The sequence below is a fragment of the Saccostrea echinata genome, unplaced genomic scaffold (assembly GCF_033153115.1).
Source record: "Saccostrea echinata isolate AGI-Se365-2 ecotype Australia unplaced genomic scaffold, CSIRO_AGI_Sech_v1 ptg000054l, whole genome shotgun sequence".
NCBI lineage: Eukaryota > Metazoa > Mollusca > Bivalvia > Ostreida > Ostreidae > Saccostrea > Saccostrea echinata.
In genome coordinates, this window is record NW_026889803.1 from 42,313,215 (window position 1) to 42,338,653 (window position 25,439).

Genomic DNA, 25,439 nt, shown 5'->3' on the forward strand with positions numbered 1-25,439 from the left:
CGTAGGAACGCCCCCCCCCCCCCCAATAATTTTGCCAATATATAGAATACTATAGAAAACATAGCCATAAAAAAGTGTGATGACTTTTTTTTGTTTGTCAAGGAATTTTTGGTAGTTGGTAGTGCCCCCCCCCCCCCAACTGAAAATGTATGGTTGTGCCCCCCCCCCCCCCAAACTGAAATTGCTTCCTACGGGCCTGAGTAATGCCAGTTAAGATGCTACAATCAAACATGCTTCTGATGCTGCATTTAGCATGTTTGTCAGATGAATGAAACAAGTTAAAGCTGTTAAAAGTAAGAGGGCTTAAATCTCTAAGGTCATTGCATGATTGCAAGCATCTTAAGTATGTTCAAATAATCAATGGCCCATAATCGGAGTGGGAACTTATCATATAGATAGGATATATTTTTTAAATATAACAGAGTATATAAGGTAATGAGGAATACTCGGGGGGAAGAGGGGGGCTACATATTTGGCATTAATTATCTTTATTTTTTGAAAAATGTTTTGAGCAAAAGAAATGGTTTCGTTTGAATGTCAGTGTTTTCAACAAGGGTACACAGATGAGCAATATGCTCCACGAGTCTCCTTCAATTTTACCGATACATCACATGAGTTGTTCTTCCCTGTTATTCATAATTTCAACTTTTTATTCTTGACAGTATCAGCTTCAGTTTAATTAATTTGTAAATATAATAAAATTGATTTATGATGAGAGATGGGGATCATGAATTAAAGAAACGGGTAAATTAAAGTCATGCAATTGAAAAGGTACTCAATTTTAACTTTGGGAAGTTAACAGTGCAAAGAAGTTTTGGTTTCTTTACAACAAATTATTTGTTATGAATTTCTCTATTTTTTTTTTTTTATTTATTTTTTTATTATTTTTTTTTTTTTTTGGTAACTGGTAGATTAGATCTAGGTTTAGTGTAGATAGGGAACTCCCATTGAAGATTTCTCGTTGATTGTATTGATTAACACGTCAGTAAAAACAAAATCAAACATTGACACTCTTCTAATGCTACATAATATATCTTAAGTTGCTTACTGACTTAATACAATGAATTAGTCATTATCTCATTGCATTCAAATAAGATTTAGGGTTTGAAAGTTCTCTTTTCAACGGAAGATTAACTACTAACAAAATAGAAACCACTGCATGCTATTAGAGCACGTTTGTATGCGTCCATTTAAAAACTTTTTCGTGTAAAAAGAGAGTAATTTTCTGTTATGATGGGTAACGGTCATATAAATTGCTGATCATTCAGTGAGAGGATTGAGTGTATTATTTGAATGTTATTAGCTGGGTTAAAAAGTGATGATTCAAATGGGTTGTGGATCTTCAAAAATAAGTGTCAAGGTATTGTATTCCTCTCTCTCTCTCTCTCTCCCCCCTCGCTCTCTCTCTCTCTCTCTGACATAAACAAAACGACATAGGGGACTTGATAAGTAAATTATTCAATAATTTTAAAAAACACTTATGATAACATTTTTTTTTCTTGAAAGGACCCTTTAAGATCAAAGAGTACTTCATACTTTTTAAAAACGATTCATTATTCCAAATATTATGACTGTAATTATATAATAAAAACGTGTGGAATGATTTGTATATTTAAACAGTTAAATTAAGGTCAGAGAGCCAGACATTTCGCTTTTAAATTGTTCTCCAATATACAGCGAGAACAATCCGATTTACCTTTTAGTAATGGTAGAATTTCTCTGCCTTTAAAATAACCCCAGGAAGAAAAGAAAAAACCTCCTGTGTGGAATTTAAATTTCTTGTATTGATCTGATTATGGCAATTTTCTTGAATCCACTTCCTTTCTTTTCCGTAAATACAGCATGACTTTGTCTTGAAGCAGAAATTTAGGTGTATTTGCAAATAGTTTTTTTTTCCCTCACATGACTTTGTTTTATTTTGCGTTGAAAAACGATAAAAGTCGCAGTTTTTATTTGTAGAAAAACATACTTGAAGAAAAATTTTAGTAACCATGTCTTTTTTTGTCCTGTTGAAGTTCTGCGTAAGAAAAAAACAACCTTGGTACAACATTTGGATAAATGTTCAATCTGCCAAAATAAAAAAAATAAATTTTAAAAGGTCCAAGGAATCAAGTATACACAAATCAATTTAAGTGAACGTAAAGAGAACATGATAAGGCGGAAGAGACTCTGCTCGTCCAATCGTTACGTATAATAATAAAAGTTTAACCTGTTAAATATGTCAATGGTATTTAAAATTGATAAGTAAATATTAAAAGACGAGCTTTGAGTGCAGAAGTTCTTTCAATGGACGCCTTGTAAACCGAACAATATTATTTATGTGGTTATAAAAGAATCTCTTTCTACTTTCCCCTTCAAAAGGTTTACTAATTTTGAGTTTTATACAAACCACACTACTGTATATATTGATTTATTGGTGTTTTTTCAAAGTTCTATGGATAGTTCTTTAAACAAGAAAATTTGAAAGGGTAGGCCTATGTCTTTGATTATCAGAAATTTGTAAAAAAAAAAAAATAAATAAATAAATAAATAAATAAATAAATAAATAAATTTTGGTCAAGTGAAGAATGTTGATCTCGGTAACTTGTAAGTTACTAGTTAATTTATCGAGTTTCCTAATTGATAACTATGGTTTTCAAATATATAAACTGAAGTCCCCATACATAAAATCAGTTGGTCCTGTGATTGTAGAAAAAAAATCGAAATATAAAAAGTTTTCGCAAGGTGGACAACGACAGCTAGGTGAACAAGAGGCCCAAGGACCTTTATCGTCATCTGAGTATAATACAATTTAGAGGATCCATAGAAGCATAAAATAAACTGATATAAGAAGCTTTATTACCCCAAAGCAAGAGAAATAGGATGATCAGGATCAACGAAATAATTAGTCTAGTACTCAGTTACAACTCGTAAAGCAAGTTCCTCTTGCCCCCATTTATCACTATCACCATCCAGACTATTAAAAAAAACAATAGTTCTTTGGTACTAATTTTAATCCAATATCATAACCTGTCACATCGTATGCACGTAGTTGAAGATTAAGTTGAGTTGAAGTTGATAGAGCCCCCCCCCCTCCGGAAACACCAGAACCCCTGGGACCACAGGTTTAAAAAAATGGAAGAAGCACCCTTGCTCATCATAACTATACATTTTGTTTATCTGCTCAATACCCAGAAGCAGACAAGATTATTTAATAGAATTAATAAATTTTTACTATATTAGCAAAAGAGCCCACCCTTTCACCAGAACATCTGACCCAGGGGCAATGAAACATACAATTCTGGAAGACCTCCCTTGCTCATCATAAATATACACTTAGTTTCTTTGGTTTGTAACCAGGAGCAGCAGAAATGATTTTTTTCAAGGAAATTATGCATTTTCATTATATAATCGATACAGTTCCCCCACCCCTTTCACCAGAACACCCGACCCTGGGGTCAGGAATTTTACAATTTTGGAAGAGGCACCCTTGCTTATCATAACCATTACCACACACTTAGTTTGTTTACATAATACCCAGGAGCAGAGAAGATTTTCAAAGAATTAATGCATTTTTCACTATATAATGAATAGAGCCTCCTTTTCACCAGAGCCCCTCACCTGGGCCATTAATTTCACAATTTTTCAAGAGGCATCCTTGCTATCATAACCATGTTTTTAGTTTGTTGATCATGACCATATATATTTAATTAGTTTATTTATGTAATACCCAGAGCAGGGAAGAAGATTTTCGAAGAATTAATGCATTTTCACTATATAATCAATAGACCCCACCCCCACCCCCCACCCCCCCCCCCCACACACACACATACACACCAGGACCCCTGACCCAGGGGCCACGAAATTCACAACAATGAAAGAGGCACCCTTGCTGTTTATATCCATATACTTATTTTGTTTACATAATAGCCAGGAGCAGGGAAGACGATTTTCAAAGAATTAATGTATTTTCACTATGTAATCAATAGAGCCCCATCCTTACACCAGAATCCCTGACCCAGAGGCCATAAATTTCACAATTTTGGAAGAGGCACTCTTACTTACTAATAATTACTATAAACTTGGTTTGTTTGTTTAATTGATAAGAGCAGAGAAGAAGATTTCCAGTGAAGAAATGCACTTTCACTAAATATTCAATAGAGCCCCTCTCCTGCAGAACCCCTCGCCCTGGGGCCAAAATTAGGGGTGAAACGATACACCTCCTTCACGGTTCGATACGTATTGTATAATTTTGTCTCGGTTCGGTTATTTTCGATACGATACATTTTGATAGAAGGAAACAAATTCAACGTTGTTTTATGCTTTCTTTTTCTAAATCTAGTCACATATTTTACGAATTTTATTTGCAAATTGACTAGAAGAAATTGATTAAAATTATTTGACTGTCAAAAATTATTTTACAAGCTATCAGTCATCAAAAATTTACGTTTCCTATACTTATTTATACTGAGTAACGTGTTTTACCTTATGCCAAACCCGACTGAATAACGATCCCGACCGAAAAATAAACCGAACCGAAAATTAGAGATTTTGCACCGTGTATCAAACCGAGAAAAAATATCGCGGTGAATCGATACCGCGGTGAACCGTTTCACTCCTAGCCAAAATCCCCAAATTTTTCAAGAGGAACCCTTGCTCATCATAACTACTAGTATGTACTTAGTTTGTTTAATACACAGGAGCAGAGAAGAAACTTTTCAAAGAAACAATGCATTTTCACTATATGATCAACATATCCCCGCCCTAGCACCAAAACCCCTGACCCTGGGGCCATGAATTTCACAATTTTGGTAGAGGATTGCCAACAGTTTGACTGTTTGATGTCCAAGAATAAAGAATAAAATTTAAATATTGCATTAATTTTGGTGATTTTAGCCCCAAGCCTCAGGCCCCAGGGTGACTTGGTCCATGAAATTAAAAAAAAAAATGTTCTCCTTCACTCATAGATGCTATATCTGTCAAAAGTGGTTGAAATACTAATAGGTTCAGCAGTTCCATGCAGAGAAGAAGCTGAAAATGTTTAAATGTTAATGCACTACGCAAAACACAATACGACGGATGAAAACAGATAGCAATAGGTCACCTGAGTCACCCAGGTGACCTAAAAATGTATGAAAGTAAATTTTCTGCCCCAAGCTCTTCAAGCACGAATGTAAAACATTTACTGAAACTAATATGTTTTGACTTTGGTTTAAGGTCGTTAATTGTAGTTTAGACTCTTAAGATGTAGTGATGAACCCAAGGACCCTCTACACACTAGAGGAGCATGCTTATTACGCACTGAAAATATTACTGGTATATTGTCTAAAGTATATTGTATAAATACATGTATAAAACTTATCTTTTTTTTAATTTTCAACATATTTATTTATGTCCAGAAAATTTGTTCAAAGACAGCAGTATATTTTTTGAACAGAAACCTTGTTGGTTACTTAAGTGGGGAATATAAATAAAAAATAAAGTGTTCAGTTAGTTTATGTTGGCTTATTGAAAAATCTTAAGAATGGCTTGAAATTGAATACACTGAAGATTTCAATATATTTTATTTAGATCAAAGGGTAGATTACTCTAATGTATATAAAAATTCCACAGAATCATAAATCTTTAGTGTGCATGAGGATTCTTAGTTTTACCCCCAAGAGTATAAGATAGGTGGTGCCATTTTAAATTAAATGCATGGTTATCTATTTCATTATTATCTGCACGAAGGGCGTCATAAGGTATTAAAAAGATTAAACGAAAAAAATTATGAAATTAATTTTAGAGTTATCTCTTTTGCAAACTTCCTAAAGCATAAAGGAGGGGATGGGGGGGGGGGGGGTTGAGCAGATTTAAATTGAGGATACATAACACAAAGAAAAAAAAATTATAAATAAATTGATATATATATTTTTTGACTGATGGAAATGACATAAATAATAAATCCTTCAAATATAAAGAAATCGAAAGTCTCCATTGGTGCTGAAATATGCGACTAGTGCCGTTTTCTGTGTAAAACTATGCAAATTTTCACACACATTTTTAAACATTATTAATAATAAAGTCTTACAAATTTGTTTTCCACTTACCCTGGCCAATATTGTTCATGTTACCTATATGAGTATAAATCTATGAAATATATAGCTAATTTCTGAAGAAATTTTTTTTTGTGTATCCTTAATAATATTATTCATATCTCCGTATTGGCTCTGTATCTGTATTGCTGCCATAATTTTTTTAGTATTACAATTACAAATGATATGACTTGTACTTACCTGCTGGAATATGAGTTGAGTTTTATTAAATAGTTCTTGCCCGTGCTACTGAATCCTCTCCTAAAGTGTTGAACTTAGAAATTTTTAAGTTGGTCAATTTTTGCTGATATTATATTGAATATTTAAAAAAAAAAATGATAAATTTACCTGTGAAAAAATATCCGCTAAAATGTCCATTGAATTCTTACAGATATGTGTTTATCTTGTGCTAAAATATTTTATAAGCATACTACAAAGCTCGACCTGACCCTAGGATTGGAAGCAATTTTTGCCTCGAAATATTTGTCAGAATAATATCACGAATCAATCAGATTCACTTATAGTCCTGATTTTTTTTTTATGCCTATCTAGCTCTTTCCATCTGTCCGCCCATTACACTATACATTTAGCTCAATTTCAAATAAACTTCACGATACTTTTATCAAAATTCATATGCATTGATACATACTGGTGGGAGCTATTCAATCACGTCATAATTTTCTGACCTTAACATTCCGTATGACCTTGATCCATTATTCCCCATTTTGCATTTAATTTAATATTAACTATTCAAGATATTTTCAATAAACATCATAAAAAGATATAAATTAATGAGCGATATTAAATTGCGTCAAAATTTTCTGACCTTGCCTTATCCTATAAACTTGACCTCGATATAATTAAATTAGCAAGTTTACAAGAAGTTTTTCAGATTATTTTTAATCAAAACTCGCTAGTCGAAATATTTTTGTGGTAACTATTCAGGCGTGTCATAATTTTCCAACCTTGACCTTTCTTATGACCTTGACTCTTCCACCATTCCTCATTTTGCATTTATCATAGTTTCAAAGACACTGTTAAAAATATTTTTATCAAATTTCACACAAAGATACAGATTGATAAGAGCTATTCAACTGTATTAAAATTTTCTAATCTTGACCTTCCATATGACCTTGATTTCACTATTAAACCTAATCTGAGACCAGTATTTGATGCTTGGCTTAGAGTTTGGTTTAAGCAAAATCCTAGACCGTTTTTGAGACCAGGCCAATTTTTGGGCCAGACAAAACCATGATCTCAGCTAGGTCACGTTATAAATCATTTTTTTTCGTTTCTGCTAAGCAGTATATTAACAGGCAGCGTAATAGGAGCTGAGCTTTCGATTTTAATATGTTTGCATCAAAGACCACGGACTATAGGATTTTAATATTTTTGACCACGGACTATATAGTAAAGGAAAAATTATCGCGTCATTTACATGCACGTGTATAAAATTTTCAATAGTTACAATTCACGAGCTGGTTAAGAAATATGAAGGAAAAATTGATAGGCCATATATGAAAACTTGCAAAAAGAGAGGCTACTTCTTGAGAATATGGGGTCATGATGTGCAGAGAGAACAAGAGGAATCTTAAAAAGAGGAGGTTATCTTTTACGCTGACTGTTAGTAACCTCTTCATTCATGTAGTCTGGAAATGTGGGGGAATAACTCTGCCTTTGGAAGTACATCGCCTTTTCTGTCAAGTCGAGACTCGAGGGAAATCAGTTAAATTTCATCAATGCAAATGAGTTCAAAAAATAATTACCAAAAAAAACCTACCTTCATTTCCATTTAGGGGTGCCGTTTACTCAGATGACGAAAAATTCCGCTGATAGGTATGGGGAAAAACACTCTATAACCTACTGCATAGTGACCCAGCAAATTGGCATCAAAAGATTAATTTTTTTGTTGATATTTCAAGCGTGTCAGTCAAATGATAATGGTGTTTATTTTTTTAATCCCATATGGAATTAACTGTATATTTTTCTGATATGTTAAGTGAATTTATTAAAACGCACGTTAAATCACCAAATCTCTTAAACAAGATACGTGTGTGTGAAATTGACTGTAGTTATTAATATAAGTAATTCAGGCCCGTAGGAAGCAAATTCAGTTTGGGGGGGGGGGGCACAGCCGTACATTTTCAGTTGACTGTTGAGGGGACACTACCAATAATTTCCTGACAAGCAAAAAATAAAAGGCATCAACTACCAAAAATTCCTTGACAAGCAAAAAAAAAAAGGTCATCAGACGTTTTTATTGAGGGGGCACAAGCATATAGTATCTATGTTTACTATAGTAATCTCTATATCGGCAAAATTATTGGGGGGGGGGCACGCCCCCACCCCACCCCCCGGTTCCTACGACTTTGTAATTATCTTACATGCATGTGCAAACTCCTCTTTTGCTTACTTTTTTTTCGAAATTTAAAATGTATGAAAACTTTCCGATGGAGCCACTTAATTTAATTTAAGTAAGTTAAACTATCCTGTGATGGTGACAAACTATTTCTGCTGGTGACTTCAATATTCTGCTCATTAAAGATTTCTCTTCACTGTAAATCTAATTTCTTCTCTTACAGGAGCATGATATAGAAGCCCAGAAACAAAATGGCGAGAAACCACGAGAAAATAAGGTAATACATGTATATGTTACCCTACTCCATTATGATATATTTTGTAATAGAATCTTACAACATAAGCGACACACTATTAGAATCATATCCTAGTGTAATGTTTTTTGATTGGTTCGGCTAACGGACCATACTGAAAAAATTAATTTTGGACTTCTTCCTTGCACTGTATAAAATCTATACGTTTAACTTGATCTTGATTGGAGGAATTTCACAGGTCTCTAGTAGCGCAATAAATATACAGTGGTATCCCATTATGCAATTCTTTTGACATTTAAATGAAGGGTGTAAATATTCTCTTATCTGAAGTTTAGAGAGTTATGATGTGTTCATACTTAAACAGGGTGGTTTGTTTGTGAAAAAATAAACTGACAGAAAACAGTTTAAGGAGTTTTAAAATATAATTTTGGTATTGTAGGTTAAAAGACATAGATTGATATTGCATTATATCTTTGACCTACATCACCTGGAAAAACCATCCTACCAAACAAGAGGCCCATGGGCCACATCGCTCACCTGAGCACATTGGCTGGGAAAAAGCAGAAATCAGTTTAGTATTGAAAAGTTTACGGGGGGGGGGGGGGGCAAATTAAATTTACACTATCTCAGAATGATTTCATATCAATATTACTAATCATGGATTTGTTGTTCTTGAGCAGAAGAATTTCAAAGAATTTTTTCCCTATGTAAAACTCTGATCGCTCGTTGTGGCCCACCCTACCCACCCTAAATTTGAACAAATTTGAATCTTCACTACCTGAGGATGCTTCTATAATAATATGACATATCATGATGGGTTTGCTGTTCTTGAGGAGAAGATTTTTTCAAGCTGATTCCTATATATTCTTATGTAAAACTTTGACTCTAGAAATTAAAATAAACTTTTACAATGTGTATGTCTGTGATTTAGAGAGAGCTGAAAAAGAAAGTTACATAGGAAATAATTTTCATAATCTTTTCAAGAACAAGTAAGCCATTATTAGTCATATTGATAGAAGCAACCTCAAGTATTGTAGAATCGGGGGGGGGGGGGGGGTCACAACAGAGGGTCAAAGCTGATTGTGTTTGACAGTTAAAAAAATTGATTTGTTTTTTTATCATTTTATCAGCTTAAATTGTATAATTAATAAACATGCAGTTTGTAAAGACAGCAGTACATGTATTTCATTTATTAATTTCATTTCAAAATAATTAAGTTAAATTATCGGTTACCAAAACATGCACTGTGTAAAAAGTACATAGAATAATACCTACAAGGGATATATAGGTTTTCCTTTTACTCAGTCTGAGTTAATGATTGGAATGTCTTTGATTAAAGACCGCTCTGTCTGAGGGTAAATCACACAGTACTAAAATTTTCCTCCTATCTAGAGGCGGGGACTGGGTGAGGTACTGCTTGCACTGTGTTTCTCCCCAAGGTTCCTATTGATTGATAAGACTGGGTGTCTCAATTTCTTCAGATACCCAGAACTTAACATCATTTCTCTAGGATACTTGCCACTGGTGCTTATAACTTTTATACTTTTATTTTGCTCTTACCCTTAAGTTCTTTATTGCTGATTCAACGGCCAACTTCTTCAGCTAGCTTCTGAATGCCCGACTTTTCCCAAAGCTTTGTCTTATATTCCCTTTGGCTAGACCATTCAAAGGGTTGTCAGGTCATTCCACTATTTGAAGTCTTCAATGCGCCTTATGCAAATGCCCCTTAAGCATTACACCTATATATTCCTATGTAAAACTTTGACCTACTGCTGTGGCCCCGTCCTCTCCCAGGGGGTCATGATTTGAACAAACTTGAATCTACACATGTACCCGAGGATACTGACTATTATTGGCTAAGCTGTTTTTGAGAAGAATTTTTTTTAATGATATTTCCTTTATATTCCTTGACCCCCGAGGGTCATGATTTGAATCTACACTACCTGAAGATACTTCTATATTAATATGACTAATAATGACTCAGCTGCTCTTGAGAAGAAGATTTTTAAAGATATTTCCTTTATATTCCTATGGTAAACTTTGACCCCCTGTTGTGGCCCTGCCCTACCCCCAGGGGTCATGATTGAAACAAACTTGAACCTAAACTACTTGAGGATACTTCTATAATAATATGACTAACCATGGCTTTGTTGTTCTCGAGAAGAAGATTTTTAAAGACATTTCCTATATATTCCTATGTACTCCTCTTGTGGCCCCACCCTATCCCGGGGATTATGATATTAAATCTAGAGTATATAATAATGAAGCTTTCACATACGTTTCATCTTTTCTTGCCCAGTGGTTCTTGAGAAAAAGATTTTTAAAATTCCACCAAATTTTCACGAATTCTTTATTATCTCCCTTTGGAGGAGGGCAGGGCACTTTCTGTAAAAAAAAAATTAAATTGCCTTCACCCAAGGATGCTTTATGGCAAGTTTGGTTGAAATTGGCCCAGAGGCTCTTGCGATGTTGGAAATGTGAAAAGTTTACAGGCGACAGACAACAGACGGAAGCCGGACACTCTTTGATCAGAAAAGCTCACTTGAGCCTTCGGCTCATGTGAGCTAAAAATCTAATTTATCTTCAGTTTTGTTCACTCTACTAAGGTCTGAAAGTGATGGCAAAATTTTACTTCGAATATATGCATGTAAGAATTTCATATTTTTTCTGGGTTAATAGGTTGCTGATATTTAATTTATGTGTATATAATAAACATACTGTCATTAATATGTTTTCAAGAAATAATTGAAACAATTGATCTTGCTTTCTGCCTCACATGTAAACGTATACTACAACTACAGCTTATGCAATATTAAGGTGTCCGTCTGTCTGTAAACAATTTTTCAAAATGCTACCCCTCCTACAGTTTTTGCTCCAATTTCAATATCACTTGGTAGTCGGGTAGACTACACTAAGATACACAATTCTTTTAAATCAGTTTTTAATTTTGATGAGCGGCGTTGCCATTGTTACTAAAAAAAAAGAAATTTCATTGAACTTCTTTCAAAACGCTACTTCTCTGACAGATTTGGTCCAATTTCAATATAACTTACTAAAGATTCTTTTAATCAGTTTTTTTTTAATTCTGATGAACGATGTTGCCATGGTTATTAAACATTGAAAATTCTTTTAAAACGCTACAGTAACTCTTCCTATAATTTAAGTCCGATTTCAACAAGTGGACTACACTATACATAATCCTTTTAATGGTTTTTGATTTCGTAAACGGTGGTTAATAAAATTAGAAATTTCTGTGAATTTCATTCAAAACGCTACTCCTCCTGAAGGTTTGGTCCAATTTCAATACATCTTTGTACATAAGTAGACTACACTAAAATCCATAATCCTTTTTACAAGTTTTTGATTTCGTAAACGGTGTTACCATGGTTACCAAAAATAGAATTTTTTGTGAAATTCTTTCAAAACGCTACTCCTCCTACAGTTTTGGTCAAATTTCAAAATATCTTCGTACACAAAAAGACTAACCAAGATACAAAATTGTTTCTATCGGGATTTGATGATTGGTGTTGCCATGGTTATTAGTCCCCTACCGGTGAAACCGGAGGGGACTATAGGTTTCCTCTGAGTCTGTCCGTCCGTCTGTCTGTCTGTCTGTCTAGTTGTCCCTCTGTCTGTCTGTCAGTCTGTCCCACTTGGTTTTCCGCACTTTTTTCCTAAATTCTTGCAGATATTGAGCTGAGTTTTAGTATGTAAGTGTATATTAATGAATTACAAATCAAGTTTTAACTTCGTTCCGCTTCATTGATTTTTGAGGGAATTATGGCCTTTTTAATTTTTAATGGTTTTCCGCACTTTTTTTTTCTAAACGCTTTCAGATATCGAGCTGATTTTTGGTTTGTGACTTTATCTTGATGAGTTACAGATCAAGTTTGCATTATGTTCCGCTTCAATGAATTTTGACGAATTACAGCATTTTTATTTTTTAATGGGAACCAGATTACACTTGCCGGTAGGAGAGTAGTATTGCTACATTGTAATGCAATACTCTCAGAATGCTTGTTAAAAATAGAAAGAGCCATAGCTGCCTTACCGACTCAAGAATTTGAAAGTAAATCACCTGTTCCTATTTATAGATATACCTATTCAATTCAAGATCAACCTATGTAATATCATTTGTGGACGAGTGTTATATTTTCATAGTTGCAAGTAGGTCACATAACAATTATTGTACATGTTCAGTACTCTAATTCTGAGACAAAAGATTTAGATAATCAATAGATATAAAACAAGTAGCTATGAATTTGCAATTCAATGAAATAGTTTAGGACTGTCTTTTCCTGAGATACTTTTTATGTGTAATGTGTGTATTATAACTTTATAAAATTATGTATATTATAAAACATAATAAAGAAAACGTAGAAAAGATACACAAAGAAAAAAAATAGAAAGGCACAAATGGAAAATGTTGGGCTCGAACTTGGAATCACCACATTTACATTCCAGTAATCACAGCACTGCGCCACAAAGTCTTTGATGTCGAGTGGATTAATTTAAGACTGATTGCTAAGTCTCAAGATAATATGAGAAGAGAAATTGAATATATATATATATATATTTTCATCATTTTTAATATGAAGATCACCTTTAACCAAGATTATCTAAATGGTATGAAGTATTTAACGTATCCAGATAAAGTTATTCAAAAGTTGTTTTTTTTCTGGTTAAGGGAAAACCGTTGTCTTTAGCAACAGTTTGTCATTGTTTAGGAGGATATCTCTATATATTTACTACATACTCCATACAAACTCGATGGTTTTCATATTTATCATATAAGGGAACTATTTACATTTAAATATCATTATTGTGTAGTTTGAATTTATACATGTATAAACTAAGATTGTTTGACAAAATTTTGGTTAAAACAATGTTAAAAAAATGTATATAAGAAATCAGTTCTAGAGTAGGTGAAAATGCCTATCAAATGCGCTATGTCTCTTTCTGTGAAATTCTTTCAAAATGCTATTCCTACGACAGTTTTTGTCCAATTCCAATTAAATTTGACTCAGAAAGATACTGATCCAAGGATCGTAATTTTATTTATTGCTGTGACCATAGTTTCAAGTCCAGGTGCTATGTTTCTCAACCTTTGTTAAGCAAAAACCAGTAGAGCTACTCTCTCGTCAGAGACTTCTTGGTGTGACTGTGTAATTTTCATGCATTTCAATTGATTTTTTTCAAACATGTATACTTATATGAGTAAATAATTTATCTATTACCAACTTAAGAATTTTTCTTTGTAATAAATTGTTTCGCATGTCACAGCCAAACAGTATCGAGATATGACTTCCGTATCGCTATTGTAAATATAAATAGTCCAATGGCCTGTTAGTTTACATATGGGAAGTTGTTTAAAAAGTTCAGATAAGCCACATCTTTATCAAAAAGTCTGAAAACTTATCCCAAACATGCATACAGGCGGTTAAGACCTTAGACAGAACTATGGGCAAAAAAACTAAGGTAAAGTGAAATTTGTTTCCATTGATAGAAAGTACAACCGTTCATAAGATGTAAAAGAATCATTTTTTTTTTTGTAATGGTTAATCTTTAGACTAAAAAATGCAATATACAATCATGATACAGGAACATTAATACCAGAGAATATTTTGGGTTTTATGAAAGAACCATCTTTGTATATCTTTGATGTCATTTATTTTAAAAAGTTTTTTTAAATAACACTTAAGCGCTTTCTTTTTAATTGTGCAAAGTTATTGAACAGACGTATAAAACTTTCTTGCTAGGTTTCAGGCAGGTGTCAGATTAATCATTTGAATACCTTAGACTCCAAATGCTTAACAGGATGTGAAAGTTTTTTTCTGTTCAGTTTGTAAAGAGAAAGGGTAGTACGCGGTGGGGTAGGTGTGGGGTACTCGATCCATCTTTGATGATGGACAAGTTACGTTTTTTATTAATATGTAGAATGTGATTAATAGTTTATTGTTTAATGCCGAATCGGCAGTAGTTCAGCCATATTTGGAGGATGTTTAGAATATAAGATGAGGTGTAGAAATATCTATTGAACTGTATAAAAATGAGATTATCAATGTTTAACTACTTAAGTAAATAATCCTCTGTTACAGGTCAATTACTTGTGTGACTTCATTGAGAATTATTTGAAGAACTTGGTGAAAATAAATCATTTTAATCAGTTTTTCTTTCAGTAGTGTATTTTTCTGTTATATAAGAAAATTTGGTAGATATGTACTGGTATTAAAAGAATGTTATCCTATTTTTTGTCGATCGACCATATGGACCTGTGTGCAATTTGAAGACTTTTATTTAAAACGTTTTGGGTACCCCCCCCCCCTTAAAAAAATTATAAAAAATTAAAAAAGAAAAAAAAATAAGAAATCTGCAGTGCCAACATCTGCAGATTGTTTCTCCGTAATACAATCTTTAGCGTTGGTCTTGTTGAAAAAAAATTCCACGGCTTTGTAATCCTACGACTTTAAACCTTCTTTGGCAAATTTAATTGAAGAAAAACAACATCTTGGGTTCACTTGGGAAATTCCCGTTGAAGAAAAACCTCAATCTATGTAGCTGATTTTAGACCTTACTATCACATATCGACATGAACCCTGACAATAACTAGTCCAGTCACGAATATCGATTTAAAGGTCCTGTGTTCAATGTTTACTTGAGAGGCACGTTTTAAATTTTTTTAACAACTACATGAATAATTTCAAACACAGTTGGAAGTATGTTGCATTAAACCCGGGAATGCCTTGATGTTATCTGGAAGTACAGAGATATTAGAAAATATTAGTTGATAATGGGGATAAGTTCCTCAAAAAAGGCTCGGGATCCCGAGGCCCCTACCACAGAGCCATCGTTTGGAAAACCTAAGGTACATGTAAAGACTAATTCTTCTTTCATTTTAAGGACTTTCAAGTCATTTTATAGAATAATCGGAGATATTGCAGTGAATCTCAACAATGATTTTAAACTTTGTTAAAATATGGTTGAGTATAGATCTTTTGTTGTCTGAGTTTAATAAGGCAAAAGTAACATTTAGGGAATATATTGTATATGAAAATACAACATGGATCCTGTTTGATATATCGACTTCCGATAATTTGAGATTTTTATCAGTCTTCAAATCTATGTTGAAGTCCTGCTTTTGAGACCGAGAGCTTCACGTTTTTCCCCCTATTATCTCGATGTTTTGTATGCAGTTTTAGCATGTTTCTTAAAGGTCCTCAAATCAAATGTACTGTCAATGCATATCCTTTAAGATATTGTGTTGCACTTCTTGTCTGTATTTTTTTAAAGACATTCTCTAAATGCCATGGTTCTTTTTGTTAAACCTTATTGCTTCCATAAACAAATGTACTTTTTAAAGGTGTTGTTCATAACTCCATCTGGTTCAGATTATATGAACAGAAGCCATGTAAAGCCGATTAAACATTTATACCTATATAATGTACATTCAAACACATTACAAGAATAGATTGCGTGATCGTTCTTTAATAAAACGCCGAAATATTTTTGTAATACTCGATCGATTTTTGAAATTGGAACCGTGGATAGAAAGTTGAAAAGGTTAACCATACATCCAAAGGAGCTTTACTAGTCCACGTTAATCTTATATGACCACTGCTAATCAACAATCGATGTGCATATTATATTAAATCGAAATATATCGAAATAAATACGTTTTAATTCTGAATTTATCACTTTCTGTCATTTTTCGAGAGGTATAAAGATGTTCAGGGTATATAATGTTAGGATCTGTGCAACAGAAGGAGAGAATAGTCCTTTCTTTTGTACTTTTCGACTGAGTTGATATAATCTGCCTCTCGACTAATCTTAGCGATTGGTCATTTGTACTTACTTAATATGCATTATTACCCGTGTAAAAAGTAAGTAATTGATTCGGATAAGCACGCTTGTGGTCTGTAGTGACATAGTTAATACAACATTATAGATGGAAAAGTTATGATTTCAGTTCGAGTTTTACGCGAAACACAGCTGGCATCTAAAAAGGTTAGTGTATGTGGTTTAGAATATACCCCAAAAAATTTATTAGGAAGAAAACAAAAAATAAATAAGTAAACAAATTATCATTTTCATGGTTGAATATAAAGAAGAGAAAGGAGAGTATATATAGCTTGTAATGGTTTAATTTCCAAAGTTTAATTTAGTAATTCTTCATGTTCAATCTAGTAATTTTCCTGACATTCGAATGCTTTTCACGGAATGGTTGTTTTGAAATACATGATTTCTTCCCTTTAAAATTGTAGTAATTTTGAAAACTTGTTAAGTTTTATATTTTATTTGTTATTTTATAAAATATAAATGACCAACCTGTGGTAAATGTCCTCTATCAAATTTTGAATCTTTCAATTCAAAATTGTCATGTACACATTTTAAATTGAAAAAGATTCTAAATTTAGATGACATATGTAAAACCTGTAAAGGACACGTAAAAAGAAACTGATTGAAATAAAAGTCCTGAGTACCCGAGAGTGAAGTGGAAGAAAAAAAGTTTGCGTGAGATATGTCTTGCAAACTTCTCTTTTTATTCATGGCATTAAATCAATATCAGCAAAGAGAAAGTACAGTTGGATAATAATATTCTACTTAATCTTACTGCAAAGAAAGAGAAGTTTTATACAAACCTCCGTAGGCTTATATATGTCAAACAAAGAAATACAAAAAATGTCTGCTGACAATTGACAAGGTCGACTGGAATACCTCTGTTGTTCCCCTCAGCAAAAGATGATGTTATCTCATTCTTCTTGATTTCTTTTTGATATCCTCAATTATGAATTTTTGTATAGTCAAGATTGTCTGAAATTGACAACATCTAGGTTATAACTGTCAAGTTTGTTTTAAAACTTGTCTTTTCTATCTATCTTTTCTAGGTTGCACCCGAGCTGGGTCGTCTGCTTTCCACTTACCAGTTGATCCCATCATTTAAGGAATGCGAGGAGCTACACTGCTATGCAGACGATGTGGAGAAGGCCAAACTTCTGCCCCCACCCGTACCACCTCCCACAACGAAGAGCGAAATCTTCGACATAAATCAATTCAAAAAAGTGGACGAGCGAGCTCTAAAGGTTTTTATCTGTCCCCAATTTCTTTCTACTGTCTGTCGAGTTTGAAAAAAAAACTTTTTAAAGCAAAAAATAAAAGTCTGAGTGAGAGATAAGCATAAACCGTGACTTTTGTTAAATAGAAATATATTATGATCTTAAAAAAATAGGGTATAAATTACACAGTACAGATGTTCAATAGGCCCTTGTCTGATGAAATACTAGTACAAATATCTTGCAATTCCACTTTCATGATTTTCATTACTTGACAGATTTGATCAAATCAATGATTACAGTGAATAAATTTATATATATATATATATATATATATATACAATTAAAACATTTACAAACACCACAGCGCTTGGGCACTGACATCATGAAATTTTTAAAGTGAAAATCCTTAAACATTGAAACCACATTTCATCAAAAAGTAACCTTGACTACAATTAAGACTTGTTCTGCTAGCTTTTTTATTTCCCGGTACCAACTCAACTGAATTCAACTAAAAAAAAGCATTTGAGATTTGGAAGTAAACAGTGACCATAGAAATATAGATCCACATGTAGTCAGTCATCCCAACACAGGTTACTCATTCCCATAGATGGTTTAATTGTATTTAAATTTCAAGATTTTCCTTAGTAACCAATTACTAGGAAAGTATGCCCTTTTAATTAGTACACAAACGGAATTATGCATGGTTAAAATGATTTTGAAGAAAAAATGTCGAGTTGAAATTGGAACCCCTCTCATGCTTTTAAACTTTAAGATTAACCTCAAATATTCTTTGTCACAGGCACCATCCAAGTTACTTAAGCAACCATTAAGTAACTTAGTGGAATACCTGACAGAGGGTCTAGAGGATGACCTACAGAAAGTCCGTGTCATTTACCGATGGGTGACATGCCAACCCGTGGACAGCATGAAAATTCCCAACAAAGAACCCTCACAGTCACATACTTTGTTCCAGCTATGGCGAATCAAACACAGAAAGGGCAACTATGCACAACTCATTAGCCTTCTCTGTCGGTGAGTGTACCTTCAGTTATGATATTCCTACTTTCTTAATGAGTTTAATATAACGTCATGCGTTTGGTAAGTCATCAGAGCGTGAGAGAGGCTCAAGTGAAACCAATTTATTGTCTTTCTACAAATGCTGCTTTCCGAAATGAGTGTTAACTATAAAAATGGAAAGACACATTTAAAAATACATGACTGATATTTTTCTTCTTTTTTTAAGATTTGCCCAGTTGCCATGTATAATCATTCACGGTAAATTGAAAGGATCCACGTATGAAGTTGGGGAAAAGTTAGATGAGGAACAACACTATGGTGAGTGGAACGCTGTGTTGGTAAATGGATACTGGCGCTTCATCAACGCTTACTGGGGCACATGCGCAGAAGGTGGAACGGAGGACGAAATGTGGGAAGTCGTGGATAGAGGTGAAGGGGAAATGAGTAGTGATAAACAGAACAGGCAGCTGTTTTATTCTTGTGATGAGAACTATTTTCTTACGGACCCCGAGCAGATGGTCAGTACGCACTTGCCAAGTAAATCGCAATGGCAGCTTTTAGCAAATCCGGTCACAGAGGACGATTTCACAGAAAACGCATTTTTGAAAGACAGATATTTCAATATGAACTTGAAATTGAAGAAACCAAAGAAATGTGTTGTAATGTGTGAAAGTGAAACAGAACTAATATTTGAGCTGCCAAAAGAAAGGTCTCTTAATCTTGACTTCCAGCATCTTCTATTCCGAATGAAATCAACCCAAGGAAACCTCCCTAGGTATTTGATTTCTTCTGATTTTTATATAATTTAAACTAAACTTTTTGTGAATTCATTCAACATCTTTAAAATTTTATCATTTAGGTATGATCGGTATGTGTTCCTGCAGAGATCAAGCGACGAAACGCTGTCAATACGAGTACGGTCACCTGTTGCCGACACGTTTCGATTTGAGCTCGTTGGTAAGGATGTTACATTGAGGGACAAAACTTATGATTATGACTGGGTTGCCATATACAAGTTAGTATTTGGAAAAGATGATGACTCAATAGAGCCTTTCCCCGAATGTCCTATTATTGGTTGGGGGCCTGGCCGAGCCACCATGGAATGTGGTTTAGCACCCATGAGTCACTTTGGAGGAGAGATCAAAAATAGAGACGATGGAAAGATCGAAGTGAGGTTTGGAACCACCAGTGAGAAGGACTGGAGTAAGATGAAAATTCACGGAGAGTTAGTGAAAGGAGGAGGTGAAAGTGAGGTTATACCTGATCATGTGATTCATCGTGTGGAAAATGGTGACGTCATATTTAACGTGAACACACCGAAGTCTGGGGAGTACGCTTTGAAACTGTATGCGAAGGGTGACCGGGACAGAGAAACTAAAAATATTTGCAATTACATGATTGACTCAGAGCAAAAAGGAGAAAACTATGCATTTCCACGTGGATTTCAGGGTGGTCTTGGAAAAAAAGATGCATTTAATTCTATGGGTCTTCGAGCATTGACGCATGAGTCTGGAATGATTGAAACAGACGACGAAGTGCTCGAAATTGCTTTTGAGAAGACCCAGGAAAACGTTGAACTTTCGCTGAGTCTAACTGGCAATACAATCCGACCAGAAATGGCCAAACGGTTGATAGAAGAGACAGTGGAGGGAGATGTTGTAACTTACAAAATAAGGCTGCCGCAAACAGGAAATTACGGAATCAAAGTTATGGGCAATCGTGGGAAAGGAAATGAGAGCGTTTTCGATTATGTAGTGCAGTACAAAAAATCTCACAAGAAAAAATCAAAGCCAACGCGGGAAGCAGCCCCAGAAATTCCTAAACCGCCTCCAGAGCCACAAGTCCAGAGAGATCGTAAGTTTATTACAAAAGGATTTTACAGTGAAATGTGTGCTATTCTTGCCGATACTAAGCGTTATAAAGCTATAAGTAACATTGGTTGTTCGTTAACTTAATTTTTATTCAATATATCATTATAACAAAAATTTTTACATTCACAAAATCGTTAAAGTATATGAAATAAATACATGTACCATGGGACTACATATGTAATGATACAAGTTGACGTTTTTGTTTGTATAGACTTACTGACACTTTATTATAAATGTTTACAGCAAGAATAACGGAGTATCTAGAAGCAATGAAGAGAGCCATACAGGACCAGAACGAGACAGACCTGGAACTGGCCCTAGATGACCTTAAGAATCTGGGACTGGCATCTGTCAAGGACGATATCCAGTATGGCGAAAACGAACTCAATGTGATGAGATGTCGGCGAGGTAAACATATTCTATTTTATTTCTTACTAGTGGTTTCAATAGATAAGAACCGTTGTTTACTTGGCGGAAAGGATATTGCCTGTGTATACGAGGGTTTTTCGGTAAAATCGTGGACAAGATATCTGAAGTGAAAAATAATCAGCTGCGTTCTCGACCATTTTTTATTCAATATACTTGGCAAATTTCATATAGATATATGCTCAAACAAAAAATAGGATTTTAGTTATGTGTGATATGGCCTTACGGCGCACGGATGATAACTTCCATGTGTCTAAAGCAATGCCACTTTATTTATGCAACAAAAAAGTTGCATAAGCCCCATTAAAATTCGGGAATTTCATTGATGCACACATTCGAAATTCCCTTTATTCCTCCTTAAACAGGTGAGGGGCCAATCTCGCACAAACAACTTGGACTAAGATTTGTATAAGTAAGTTATGGACAGTACTTTCACTACATTCAACTAATTAGGCAATGTTTTTTTTTTTTCGACGGTCTGCAGTGATTGTGTCTTTCACCATGTTGCCCAGTACATGTAGCTGTTCCCTATATATATTTTGTTCTACCCGGGGTCTAGATGAATGGCTTCCGCTTAAAAACGCCCGTGCTACTTGTACGCTAAAATCTAGTGATTTTTTTTTATTTTTTTTCTTTTGTTATTATGACGTTTTTGTAAAGGCGTCATTAATAATCTACATATAAGTGAACTGTTCTCCAGTGCGCCGTAACGTTAATAAACGTCTCCATTTTTTATGTGTTGTATTTACCGCTTCCCAATTTCAAATGCTTGCAAAACTGTCGAAAATTAAGCATATGCTTTGAAAATTTCCAGATGACGGCGTAATAGATAGTGATAAAAAATATTACAATTATTACCCCAACCTGATCTATATAATACAATACTCGTTTTTTATTGAATGAAACCCTGGATTTTGGTCGTACGTCGTAGGACCATATCAGTATAATAAAATCCTTACTTCTGTCTATATTTTATATTTAATTAAATAAAAGATGTTTTCAAGTATGACAAATAAACATTTGCTGTAAATTTCAGATTAGTGCACGTGTTATTTTTCTACAAAAAGTGTTGTGAACGATTTTACCCGACAACCCTCGTACATCACAGGTTATTCGAATTTTTAAACATTGTTGAAAATTAAGTATTTAATTATTAAACTCAGTGATTGTAGATTTCAAATACTAATTTGGTCGTTCAAATCTTGAACTGTTCTCTTCAAATGGGGTTGCTGAAATGTTATTAAATAGATGCATCTTTATACTTTTTCGGAACCTTAAATGGATTTATATGTTGCCTTATTTTAGAATTGAATGAAGGAACAGATATGAAGGACTTGGATGCTATTAAGTCAGCCCTGCAGCTAACAAAGACTAAAAATGTCGAGAACCGATTAGTGGAAGAGGTTGTTCGCGCCAAATCCATGCTGGAACGTCTGCGAAATATCGCCAAACTGATGCATGCTGTCCTGGGCTTGGATCAGAAAACTATTGCAGAAATTAAAGGTAGATTTAATAAATCGAACTTTTAAAAGGTAAATAATTATTTCTCTGTCATTTAAATGCATTAAACACACACAAATTCAATAACTTCACTACTGCGTATTGTAGATGATATTCTGGACGAAATGTGGTTTGTTGTTAAACAATATAAAATCCTTTCAATTTTATTTAGAATGCATGCTGATAACATAAATCATACACTTCAACAAAATATATGGTCACCTTTCTTTGTTTAGGATATCAACACCCGCCCCCTGCCGTACATCACGTGATGATGGCGTCATTGCTGTTACTTGGACACTGGGAAGAGGAAACAGAGGTACATTGCAATTGTGTACTTTCTTTCAGTTTTTGTTTTGCTTTCTCGTAGAATAGACATGGTGTATGGTGATTTTTCATGCATATAAACTTTTAATATTAATAATTATCTAATCATATTTATCAGTAGATTTATGTGTACTTTTAATTGGTTAAGAAAATCTTATTTAATCATTGAATGTAAGAAAAAAATATAAAGATTTAATTTAATGGACACTAATTTTACAAAATGAATGATTGTGTTGTTAATAGTATGTAGAGCAGACAATGCTGCACCTGTAGTATTTGATTTGCTTTTTAAAACCACATCTTTTGATTACTAATTTTTAAAGAAAATCGTGAAGCGTTACAAGGATCCAGACTTCCAAAGTCCAAGTGTGAGGGTTCACGCATGCGTACATTGTATTGCTTTGTTCCCTTATGAATATGCTTTCTATTTTTATTGCATCAAAGAAATCCTTATTCTCAATCCCACCGCATCTTTCATTATTAAATAAAACTTTTATACTAGAACATGAATAAGGTACTTTGCTTTTGATTCATTAATGAATATCATCAACTTCACAAAGATTAACGTACATCTTAATTTTATATAAAGATATAGGATCAACAACATTATAATATAATATTACATGATCCCATTGATAAATGTACGGAATGGCTATCCCCCATGTTCATGTACGTATGGAATATAAATTATCATCATAAATTTTAACAGAAATCTGCTTTTATCCCATATACCCAAAATGTAATTCAAAGCTGTAACTTTACAGATCAGATGATCAGTTTAATAATGCGTCGATTCTAAGATATGTTCTGCTTTGACTATTGCTTTAAGTTATAAGATGAAACCTTTGATTTTTTATTCATATTTTTAAAAAGAATGCAGGGTTATATGCAGAAAAGTTAAAACGTATCATATGATTTTTTTCATAAACTTTTTTCAAGCTTTGAAAATAGGTAATGTCAATATTAAATCTATTAGTTATTTCCTTTGATAATTATGTCACATGAAAGAATCATTTCTTCCCAGTTGTTTGAAATTTACAATTGAATCTGCAAATATCCTGACTGGGAATTCTGGTTTTTTTTTTACAGGATTGGAAAAATGTTCAAATTGCTCTGGGAAAGATGGGAAAAGAGTCGATCAAAAGGAAAATTCAAGAACTTAAGGTTGATGACATACCATTAGATGTAGCTCTCGGGGCACGTGATTTGATTCGAGATTTTACTTTGGATCAAGTGCGCATGGTCAGCGCTGGTGGAGCTACTTTTTATATTTGGGTATGTTTTCAATTTATTTAATTATTTATTTTTTGAATACCATTTTAGATACTTCGTATATACATTTGATATTTACGCTTTTATCAGGTCCGAGGATTAACAGAAGAAATTGAAAAAAGAAACGCCGAAATCGTCCACACTGTTCGTCCAAGAACAAGCAAAAGAAGGAAGGAAAGAACGTCAATAGCATAAAGTTTTTAAACACTTCTATAATTCATTTCTATGCTGCATAAGGAACCTGTATTTGCTTTCAAAGATTGTTTGGTTCAAGATTCATGTGCACCATACTATGCTAACATTTATTTTTGCTATAGAATAAATTAACCATTAATTTATTTGATACATGTAGATCTAAATGATGGAGACGACAATCCCCAGTGTAAACGTTAATACATGTAGTTCGGTCAGAGAATTGTCTATGTGTTAAGCTTATATGCGTTTCATATTTCTAGATTTATTTTTATTTACATTTCTACATTTATTTGTAGATGCTTTTTTATCACTTTTGATCTTATATCTTATTATTTTTACGAATTTGCCAATTGTGTGAATAATTTGAAATTAATGCAAACATATGTTCACATAAGTACATGTAGATTTTTTTCTGCAATTAACTTGTGTGACCATTTTTACCTTCATTCCGTCCCAGACATACGTTGCACGTGGCTGTGTTATATATAAATTTGTACGTAAACAAGAAAGTGATAATATTACCTATCATGGCTTGGAAATGGAGATAATTAATTTGTATGATATGACAGTTATTTATTATAAAAACGCCAGTATTTCACATTTGTATATAAATTCATATTCCGTCCAATTAAACTTTTGTAATTTATTGTCTGTGCAAATAAACTTTAAAGAGATACTTGTTTACTATTTAATAAATATTTGGAGAAAAAATCAATTTTGTTGCTTTGTCTTTTTTAATGGTTAGAGCTAAGGGGAGAGGGGGAGGAGAAAGGGGGATGGAGAATCTCTCAGCTCACATGATTTTTAAGTTTCAAGCTCTCTAAAATTTACAATGTGCATTATAATCACAAATTATACCATATTTAGTTTTTTGTTATTAGTGTGTGGAAAAAAAAAACACAGCATCCTTGTTGCATATAAATGCCCCCCCCCCTCCCGTATATATATATATATATATATATATATATATATATATATATATATATATATATATATATATATATATATATATATATAATCTAAGCAAGTGAGATAATAAAGATAATAAATTAATAAAGAAATAAGTTTACAAAAAAAGTAAACATTTCAAACAATTAAGTTCACCATTAAAAC

At 33.4% G+C, this 25,439-nt stretch overlaps 1 protein-coding gene across 3 annotated transcripts; it reads left to right on the forward strand.

Moving 5' to 3' along the window:
* The first annotated feature begins 1,289 nt into the window (after window positions 1-1,289).
* Window positions 1,290-24,975, forward strand: LOC133171533 (uncharacterized). Of its 3 annotated transcripts, XM_061306296.1 has the most exons (11): window positions 1,290-1,360; window positions 8,636-8,689; window positions 17,551-17,745; window positions 18,518-18,750; window positions 18,962-19,510; window positions 19,595-20,589; window positions 20,850-21,014; window positions 22,338-22,535; window positions 22,769-22,851; window positions 23,949-24,134; window positions 24,222-24,975. In XM_061306296.1, the coding sequence occupies exons 1-11, from the start codon at window positions 1,319-1,321 to the stop codon at window positions 24,324-24,326; spliced, it is 2,805 nt and encodes a 934-aa protein (XP_061162280.1). In that variant the 5' UTR covers window positions 1,290-1,318; the 3' UTR covers window positions 24,327-24,975. The 3 variants fall into 3 exon arrangements, with proteins under 3 accessions (XP_061162280.1, XP_061162282.1, XP_061162281.1); XM_061306298.1 differs by lacking the exons at window positions 1,290-1,360; window positions 8,636-8,689 and adding an exon at window positions 14,061-14,143 and having other exon boundaries at window positions 24,222-24,974; XM_061306297.1 differs by lacking the exons at window positions 1,290-1,360; window positions 8,636-8,689 and adding an exon at window positions 15,421-15,530 and having other exon boundaries at window positions 24,222-24,974.
* Window positions 24,976-25,439: the final 464 nt, after the last annotated feature.

Coding starts and splice junctions, on each gene's coding strand:
- LOC133171533 (XM_061306296.1), top strand. CDS start 1,319: ATGATTCAAATGGGTTGTGGATCTTCAAAAATAAGTGTCAAG. Junction 19,511..19,594: donor ACCCAAGGAAACCTCCCTAG/GTATTTGATTTC, acceptor TTTATCATTTAG/GTATGATCGGTATGTGTTCC. Junction 20,590..20,849: donor GCCACAAGTCCAGAGAGATC/GTAAGTTTATTA, acceptor AAATGTTTACAG/CAAGAATAACGGAGTATCTA.